Source organism: Miscanthus floridulus, chromosome 8 (genome assembly GCF_019320115.1).
Source record: "Miscanthus floridulus cultivar M001 chromosome 8, ASM1932011v1, whole genome shotgun sequence".
NCBI lineage: Eukaryota > Viridiplantae > Streptophyta > Magnoliopsida > Poales > Poaceae > Miscanthus > Miscanthus floridulus.
In genome coordinates this window covers 4,337,319-4,347,181 of record NC_089587.1, presented here as the reverse complement: position 1 = coordinate 4,347,181, position 9,863 = coordinate 4,337,319, and the positions used below count along the sequence as shown (strand labels likewise).

General features: G+C 43.0%; 2 protein-coding genes across 2 annotated transcripts; both read left to right on the top strand.

Annotated features, from left to right (window-relative positions):
• Positions 1-699: 699 nt before the first annotated feature.
• On the top strand, positions 700-1,781 carry LOC136470934 (uncharacterized). The gene is made up of 4 exons (XM_066468661.1): positions 700-1,130; positions 1,267-1,347; positions 1,434-1,553; positions 1,654-1,781. The coding sequence occupies exons 1-4, from the start codon at positions 792-794 to the stop codon at positions 1,735-1,737; spliced, it is 624 nt and encodes a 207-aa protein (XP_066324758.1). The 5' UTR covers positions 700-791; the 3' UTR covers positions 1,738-1,781.
• A 296-nt stretch (positions 1,782-2,077) lies between these two features.
• Positions 2,078-3,394, top strand: LOC136468446 (uncharacterized). The gene is made up of 5 exons (XM_066467020.1): positions 2,078-2,248; positions 2,332-2,759; positions 2,863-3,058; positions 3,151-3,267; positions 3,362-3,394. The coding sequence occupies exons 1-5, from the start codon at positions 2,078-2,080 to the stop codon at positions 3,392-3,394; spliced, it is 945 nt and encodes a 314-aa protein (XP_066323117.1).
• Positions 3,395-9,863: the final 6,469 nt, after the last annotated feature.

The following is a 9,863-nucleotide window of genomic DNA, read 5'->3' as shown; positions in this document are numbered from 1 at the left end:
CTCTAACTTTGAACTGATGCGCAACTTGAACTGGTGCCATTTGATCTGTAAGGATCTCAAGGATAAAGTGTCTACCTGGCAGAAAAAGGAAAATAAAGTAAAGGCCACAATCGAGGGTTGCACAGTTGTGTTGTTGGTAAGCGAGCATCTTTAAAGCAGTTTCTTTTACAAACAATATTTTTTGTGTTTAATGGTAAATTGTGCTTGACAGATACGTTTCCTTGATAATTTTCTGCCGGAAGATAATTCAAGAGATCCTCCACGCATTGATTTTTATGGTGAAAAAGAAATTAAGGAACTGCTACTTAAAGTATCGAAAGAAGTGAATATCGCAGAAAGGGTAAGTGCACCAACAAACATGCTTCTACTCCAGAATTGGAATATTAAAAAAAATATTGTCTTTACGTTGGTGGCCTTTTAGGTTGACGAGCTCAAGGTCAATGTGGCTGAGGTCGAGGACAGTGTGCCTGAGGTCAAGGACAGTGTGCCTGAGGTTTCAATGGACAAGGGCAAGGGCAAGGGCAAGGGTAAGGCCAAGCCCAAGCCCAAGCCCAAACCCTCCATGGTCAGGAAAGCTACTTCAAGAATTCAACCGGTTAGGACAAATCCCTACTTTAGATTAGTGTATATAAATCCATTAAAATCAATGCTATCGGTCATTTTTATTTATTCCCTTGGCCTTTCAGGTGACAGGAGACTCAATAGTCTTTAATTTTCCATCGGTTCAAGTTTTGGTCGAGGAATGTGGGGGCAATGAGGGGAATATTCTCTCTAGAGAGCTGGACAACAAAATGAGGTGTCATCGATTTGCTATGATGACAGAATTTCAAAAAATACAGAACCTCCGGCTACAGCATAATGAAGACTTAAAGAAGATTGTGGCAGAACATTGTAGCTTGTCTGAGATCTACAAGCATATCATACAGAAGGCCAAAATTCAAGATGAAGAATTGATCAATTTGATGAAAGAAAAGATTGTAGTGGACATAGAGGACCATCATATTTGTGAGTTATATTTCATTAAATCCCTCGAACCACATGGTCACTTATCCAACTTTATTGTGGATGCTCTCTGCCACATATGGAACCAAGAATGGAATAACAAGAAGATGCTTTCTCAATGTGCTGTTGTAAGTACCAATTAGCACTACTGCTGCTTTCTAAATGTGATTTTATCGTTCTGGGTGCCTGATTTTACTGCTACTGCTACTGCTTTCTAAATGTGCTGTTTAGTGATCTAATTTCACCATGGTGTTTTTTTTCTAGGATCAATTGTTAAAGAGGCAAATAAGAGCACATTATATCGAAAGAGAGATTACAGAAGAAGTTTTAAAGGAATACAACATTGTTTGTACTTTTTTCCTTTCTATTTATTTGTATTTGTATTTGTATTTGTATTTCACCATAATTTGGTTGGTTCATTTTTTTTGTAGATTTTTGTCCCTGTCCTTCGAGGTGATCACTGGACATTGGTTGTGGTGGAACTTCGGACAGAAGTTATAACTGTACTTGATTCCCTATATGATAACCTTCAAGATTATCACTGGACATTGGTTACATTTTTTTTCAACTTAAAATGCCTTGCAACGAGAATATATGAAGCTGTTTCGTTACACCCTTAGCTGCCTCCACTGACCCATATCCGTCTTGCAGATAAGCTCATTGAAAGAGCATCTTAGTTTAAAAGCTGACAGAGAGATTTCAACACCAAATGTTCAAAAGCAAACAAACCTGTAAAAATTTTCAGCTATTTGCTAATTTCATACCTCAATTCGTGCTCACATCATTATTTTTGCAGAAATGATTATGGTTATCATATGCTTCTGTACATATTGGGATTTGAGGATAAAAATTTCAGCAACATTGATGTGGTTAGTCCTGTGCCTTTTCTGTAACTAGTACTTTAACATTCCACAATCACAAGCTTCGGTGACTGCACAGTTGTATCATATTTAAAAAAACTCGACCGGTGGGGTACAGACCGCCCCCACGGTCTATTTGGCAGTTCTATCATATTTCTCTTTTGGAACGCTGTTGATTGTGCCAATGGCTCATCTAACAGGCTTTTATGATAAAAATGCAGGATGCAGTGCTCAGGTGCCACCAACAAGTTGCAAGGATCCTCCTTGAGCACCAAGATAATAAAACTCCCAAGGAAAGCTTTACAAAGGGGGATTCAACGAAGAGGAGCCTAGAAGATGGAGATGAAAGAAATAGCAAGAAAGCAAAGCTGGCTCAGAAGAGCAGCGTATGTTTACTATTGCCATCAACACATTTGCAGAGTCACTAATACTATTAGAAAACTAACACAATTGTTCTAAACTTGAACAGGCGGAAGTGAGTGAGGAAAACCCAAATGGTGAGGAAAAACCAAATGGTGAAGGTGATGAGGAAAAATCAAACGGTGAAGAAGATGGGGATTCAGATGATGTGGATGGATCAAGTGATGAAGATGATGGGGATGCAAGTGACGCAGAGGGTGATGATCAGAATGCACCTGGTGACGCAGAGGGTGATGATCAGAATGCACGTGATAAGAGTAGGAAGAACAGGCCTGGAAATGCAGGGAAACCAAAAAAGAAGAAGTCATATAACGCAACCAAGTTCCTGGGAGTGCCACTGGCGAAAACTGATAAATATAAAGGAACCTCCCCGCTGATCTCCCCTTTCAAAAAGGAGGGTACTGGGACCCAAGAACCACCTGTGGGTGAAGCACTGGTAGTGTTGAAAAATATAATTAACAACGAAAAGTACCAGAGGTACATTCTTTGCCTGTAGCTGTTGCTTTTAGTTGAGTAGTTCTTGAAACTTGCACTGATAATCATTTATTTCGATTTCCAATACCAATCATACCTTCATTAGTCCTCCGGGAGGAATGGGGACTACTATTGCGGATATCTGGCAGCTATCTGGAGCAGATATTACCAAGAGCTTTGAAAGCAAAACATTGTGTGAAGACACGGTAGTATCATTCTACATGAAGTGTCTCATGAAGGATGACAATTCTTTAGGACCAGAGTATTCAGGTTACAGGCTTTTCCTGGATCCTAAAATTTCTGTAAGTGAAAATTTTCTGTGCAATGTTGCTTTAATCATCTCATTGATTTTTTTCTGTGCACTTATAATGTTGCTTTAATCTTCTCATCACAGGAATTGTTGTTGCGTAAGAAGGAGTACCGTAAGGATAAGAATTGTGCATACATCAAAGTGGTTGTTGCAGAACTCGAATCACATTACAAGGCCGAACAATTTTTGAATTGCAGACAAGTAAGTACACAAGCGAGCAAATTTTGAATGCCAGAGATGTATTTGAAAGCCCTTGTTCAATATTCTTACACGGTATGTTTTTTTTTCTGTACAGATTTTTTTGCCCGTCTGCTATGAGAAGCATTAGACTTTATATGTTGTCAACTACAGCTCAGAACAAATCGATATATTGGACTCCCTCAATTGTACGAAGCCTGAAAAGACGGCTTACCACAAAAGATTCAACTCTAAGATACGGACGGGGCTTTATGATGCGCTGCAGATTTTTACAGAAAATAAAATGAAACCATTTTATGAATGGGGCTTTCCATATGTATATGTATCTACTCAAGAACCTGGAAGCAATGACTGCGCGTTCTTTGTCATGATGTTCTCGAAGCTGTATGATGCGGATGGCGGCAAGCATCGGTCTTGTTACTTGGAACAGGTAATTTGTTTGCCAATTTACAGCTCATTAATTGATTTGGCAAACCATCTAACATGATTTTCCTTGTTTCTCTGAAAAATGCAGACAGGAAGTGATGTGCTAAGGAGTAATATTCTATTATACTTACTCTATCATGAGCTAAATGCATCAGTCACGGCAATACCACAAGATATCAAAATGCCAACTCCTGATGCATGAATGGACATGTAATTGACGATGGTAAAATCTCGTGTTCGGGGTGGACATGTAATTGGAGATGATAAAATCTCCTGTTCGGGGATGGTAAAATCCTGTGCTGGAGGATGATAAAACCGCGTGTTAGTGTGGATGATTTAGACATGTATGGTTGGGTTCCATTTGTGTACTTGGCGGAATTTGGCATGGCTCGCTGTGCATTTGTGTGGTCTGATGAAGCTTTATCTTCTTACAGTTTAGGTGCTTTCTCTGTTTTCGGTTTTGTTGCTTGTTCGAGTCCGGTAAGAATGGTAAAATCCTGGGTTCTAAGCTGATAAAATCTGGGTACACAACTGGACTATCCTGTTACGGAATGAGAACACAAGAACCAACATACACTGTTGAACAATACTATTGGACGACTACGGAACAAAAAAAAATTGTAGATCCAAGATTCCCTCCTAAAGTGAGTCCAAGATGGCCCAAGTCTATTTATAGATCCTCTTGGCTCAAAGAGCCGCTGGGAGCTCGTAGACATGCCCGGACTCTGAGCAAGGTCTGCTTCTTATGGTCTGGTTGGCCACAACCAACCACATCTCCCCTTTTCATACCTTGGCCGTCCATCTCCAACGGTCACTAGGGTTAGGCGCGATAGTTAAGTTAGGATTGTACTCAGCAGGGTTGAGTCCGGTCACAAAGAAAACACGCGAGTTCGACCGGACTCAGCAGGGTCGGGTCCGGTCACAAGAAAACGCACGAGTCCGACTGAGTATAGAGAGTTCCCTAAACGCTTAGAATCGATCGTACTTGGTACTTAGTCCACACCGAGAGGTATAGACCTCGTCAGACCGAGTCTGATGCCCCCAATGCTTGGATTTTACCAGGCTATGTTATCAGATTTTACCATCGTAGGTGGATGATTTTAGCCCAGCATAATAAATGTTCGAAGCCCCAGTAGTGGCAGCATTCCCGTCCAACTCTCGTTCCCAACCAATAGCGGCGAGCGGCTACATTCGTAGCCGCCGGCGCAGGCAGGTAGGGACGGCAAGCAAGGTGGCGAGCGTTGACAGGTGTCGCACCCAATTTTGTAAAGCAAAACTAAGTGCTCATATATGTGTGCCCAGGATGTCCAAACACACACATATATCACAAATTGCAATAGTATCAAAGTAAAGTACTTATTACATCGCTTATCTCATCATAAAGTTAAATACAAAGTTTGCTCGAAGGCAATATTATTACAATCACAGCGGAATAACTAGCCCAACTGCCACAGGGACTCCAACTGGTGAACGTCTCCCTAGTAGTCCTGAACATCCTCCGGAAACTCTTCATATCTATTATCTGTTACCCATCCGGGATTTTCATTGGATGTAAAGCAAGTGTAAGCTCACCATGCTTAGCAAGTATATCAAAGGGGTCTATGAGGCTCAAATAGGCTTGACACTGTTTGACTACGGTTCGCAATTTTAGTTGATCAATTTTTAGCAACCTGAATTACTACTTTAATGAACAGTCCCAATTCCCAAGTGGTATTAAAGTATCATCAAGCTTTATCTCAATTCCCAACCATCCATCATTCATAGTAACCACTAATCTCGAAGGATACAGACCGCTCGTATCCGTGAGCACGGCTGTTATAACAGGTTAATTATTTCTATAGAAATTGTACATCTTTACCCACCGAGCCGTGATTCCCAATGCCGGGGTTCGCGAGACCCACTACACCTCTTCCTAGGAAGTGTGGCAGAGTTTCACTATGAAACCCTTAGCTAGTTGCACTAACAGATCGTAGCTACAAAGGAATGGCACACGTGGGCATCGCAGCACGGTGCACACCCTAACAGAAAAAGAAAAGATACCCTCTTACCCCTTACTGGAGCTATAGACGAGCTAGTACAAACTAGATAATAGGTTAAAGTCAGAGCCATTTGACACTCGGGGTTGTACGGTCCCTCTTGGGTTGCCACTTCAGGATTAAGTCCTTATGGAGAGGCACTAGAGTACTCAACCCCGTACTCCAACCCCCTATCTGTTGCTAAAAGGCTCCATTTTATCACATTACATATAGTCTTGAAATATGTTTAACAATTACTTCATGTTAAGCGCTGCAGCATCTATCCAAAATGCCTACCCAATAAACCCAGGTATCAAGGATATGTGGTACAAAGAATCATCTAGGTAAAGTCCTTAAAGGCAATTCAAATTAAACTCATGCATGAATGTAAGTGGTAGTAGTTCATAGGTAACAAGGGGCCTTTAGTATACTTGCCTTCCTCAAAGTCATCCTGGGAGTACTGCTGATCCTACTGGGGGTCCTCAGTCACCTCGAATGGCTCACCCTCTAATCGTGATCCAATCATCAATCAAGCATCATTCCAATCATTACATGCATATAAGATAGAACTCCATTAGAACAGTACACCAAACAGTGAAAACATATGTTGAAAAGCTTACAGATCTATTCTACGCATTGCTACGAACACATGAGCGAAAGAATCACTCAAATCAGACTTAAAACGTGAAAGTTATGCATGAAATAAGATGTAATGGCAATTCTGTAAATAAACTAACCTATTTTTGAATTAAAATAATTAAAAATCTGAATTTAAATGAAATTTGGACCGGGCGTACTATTTCTAGAAATGTCAGAGTTCTAAACGAATAAAGACAGGACTGAATAAAAATTAATTTGAACTAGACTGTGGGTTGATTACTGGAAAAAACGGGGGCTTTTCTGCAAAACGTGCTCGGTTGACTGGGGGTTTGACCTGACGATTGACCGGGGCTGCTGACTCATTGACACGTGGCGGCTGTTCACTGGGTGCGGTGCACCACGTGGGTGTGGGCGCGCTGACGTGGCACGGTGCGCCGGGTCCATGGTTCACCGTGGACCGGCCACTTAATCCCCGAAGGGGTATGCAATCGCATCCGTTCGTTCCAAAATCGACGGCGCAGGGGTGAGGGCCAGGAGGTGGCTCGCCAAGGAAGAAGGAGAGGTTGGCGGCGCCATGGCCGGTGCGACTAGAACTTGGGCTATGGCTTCCCAGGGCGCCAAAGCAAGATCTGAGGGCACGGAAAGACGGAGGGGCTCACCGTGAGTCGTCTGGAGGGGAATGCGACGTCTGGGAAGGCTCCGAAGCTGGTCGTCGATGGTGGCCATGAACTGGAGAGAGAAGAGGTGCGCGGGTGAGGATGTAGCCGGGCAAAACAATGCCAAAACGCGAATTGGGGAGTACCTACGGGCACGGGGAAGTTCGATGGTGCTTCGGGTGGCCTTGGCGTCGGCGTTCGCGCTCGGGAGGGGGGTTTCACCGGCGGCGGTGGCTCACGGCAGCGGCAAAGGATGGAGAAGGGCAGAGGAGAGGCTCGGCCTTTATAGGTGGGCGGCTACGGCGTGAAAGGAAGGGAAGCAGGGCGGGTTCGGCACTTTCTGAACGGGCGCCGGTGGCCTTCCATCGGAGCCGCGCCATTGACGAGCAAAGAAAGGAAGGGCGTCGGGGAAGAAAGGAAGGTGGACGATGCAGCTGACAGGTGGGGCCAGCGTGCAGCGAGGGAGAAAGGAGCGGTGCATGCGTACGAAGCCGAGGCGGGCCGCGGCCGAGCTGGGCTGCGCTAGTGGGTGGCAAGCTGGGCCGCGCGGGGTGCGGGCCAGCGCGTCAGCGCGAGGTAGCCGCCGGGTGGGCCGCGCTAGGCAAAGCAGGCCGGGAAGGGGGAGGAAGAAGGCCGGGCTGGCTGGAGTTGGGCCAGAAGGTGACTTTTTTTTCAAATCAAATGTTTATCCAATTCTATTTTCTCCATTTTCATTTTTAAGCCAAATTCAAATAAGTTTTGAATGCAAATTTCAAATCATCTAGCCCTACACTCCATCAAAACCCATATGACTCGGCATGAATGCAACAAACAAGTTTCTAAGCTTATAGTTTATTTTATTTATACAATATTTATTATTTGGCCTTTGTTAGAAATACCTATAAAATGTATAAATAGGGCAAGAATTTAATTGCTAATTGCAGTAGAATTTTGGGTGTTACAAATCTACCCCCCTTAGGATGAATCTCGTCCTCGAGATTCGGATGGTTCAAAGAGATTGGGATAGTCAGTTCTCAGATCTTCCTCTCTTTCCCAAGTTGCCTCATCCACTGAGTGTCTGTTCCATTGAACCTTGCACATTCTTATTATTTTGCTCCTTGTGATTCTCTCCGCTGTTTCTAGGATTCATACTGGATATTCTTTGTACGATAGATCCCCTCGGATATCCAGTTCTTCCAAAGGTAGTTGTTCCTCAGGTACTCTCAAACATTTCTTAAGTTATGACACATGGAAAACATCATGAACACCTGAGAGCTGCTCTGGTAACTCTAACTGGTAAGCAACTTCTCCTCTCCTGTTGATGATCTTGAATGGTCCCACATACCTGGGTGACAACTTTCCCTTGGTATGGAATCTCTTTACTCCTTTCATAGGTGAAACTTTGAGATAGACAAAATCACCAATTTCAAATGCCAAATCTCTTCTTCTTGTGTCCGCATAGCTTTTCTGTTGGGACTATGCAACCTTTAGGTTTTGCCTTATTGTTTGCACTTGTTTTTCTGCCAGTTGCAAAACATCTGGTCCAAAGACTTGGCTTTCCCCCATTTGATTCTAAAACAATGGTGTTCTGCACTTCCTGCCATACAATGCCTCAAACGGTGCCATCTTAAGACTCTTTTGGTAGCTATTATTATAGGAGAATTCGGCATAATGTAAGCTCTTATCCCAACTTGTCCCATACTACAGAGCACAAGCTCTTAGCATATCCTCTAAGATCTGATTTGTTCTCTCGGTCTATCCATCTGTTTGAGGATGGTAAGCTAAGCTAAAGTTCAACTTCATATCCATTGAATCATGCAATTTCTACCAAAAATGTGATGTGAACTATGTACCCCTATCCGAAACAATCTTCTTTGGTACACCATGTAAACATACAATCCTTTCCATATATAACTCTGCTAACTTTGCACTCGAATAAGTTACCTTGACTGGAATAAAATGGACCACTTTTGTCAGACGGTCAACAATCACCCAGATAGAGTCAAATCCTCTCTGTGTACGAGGTAATCCAATTATAAAGTCCATTCCAACTTCTTCCCACATCCACTCGGGTATCTTCATAGGCTGTAGTAAACCTGCTGGCCTCTGATGTTCTGCTTTCACTCTTTGGCACGTATCACATATAGCCGCATGTTCAGCTACATCTCTTTTTAGTCCATACCACCAGTATCTCTCTTTAAGATCAAGATACATTTTAGTACTTCCTAGGTGTATGGAATAGGCTGAGTCATGAGCTTCCCTCAAGATAGACTCCCTAATAGATTTTACTTCTGGCACACAAATCCTTTTACCAAACCATACTGTCCCTTGATCATCCATATGGAATCCTGGGGCTTTACCAATCACTATACGCTCTGCAATATCCTTGATCCTCTCATCACCCAACTGTCCTTTATGAATCTCTTGTTCCAGAGTGGATTCCACCTCTAACTCCATGGTGTTGGCCACAATACCCAAATTCAAGTATTTGAACTCCTCACACAACTCTTTAGGTAGTTGAGTTGTATAGGCCATGTTCACATAACTCCTTCTACTCAAGGCATCTGCTACAACATTAGCCTTTCCCAGGTGATAGTGGATATCCAAATCATAATCCTTGATTAACTCGAGCCATCTACGCTGCCTCAGATTCAGATCTGACTGCGTGAATATATACTTCAGACTCTTATGGTCCGTATAAATCTCGCACTTATGACCAATCAAGTAGTGCCTCCATATCTTAAGGGCATGCACCACAGCTGCCAATTCCAGATCATGAGTCGGATAATTTAACTCATGTTTTCTCAGCTATCTAGATGTGTAGGCAACAACTCTACCTTCTTGCATAAGAACACCTCCTAGACCTTGCCGTGAGGCATCACAATAGATAGAGAAACTTTTGGTGAGATCAGGTAAGATGAGC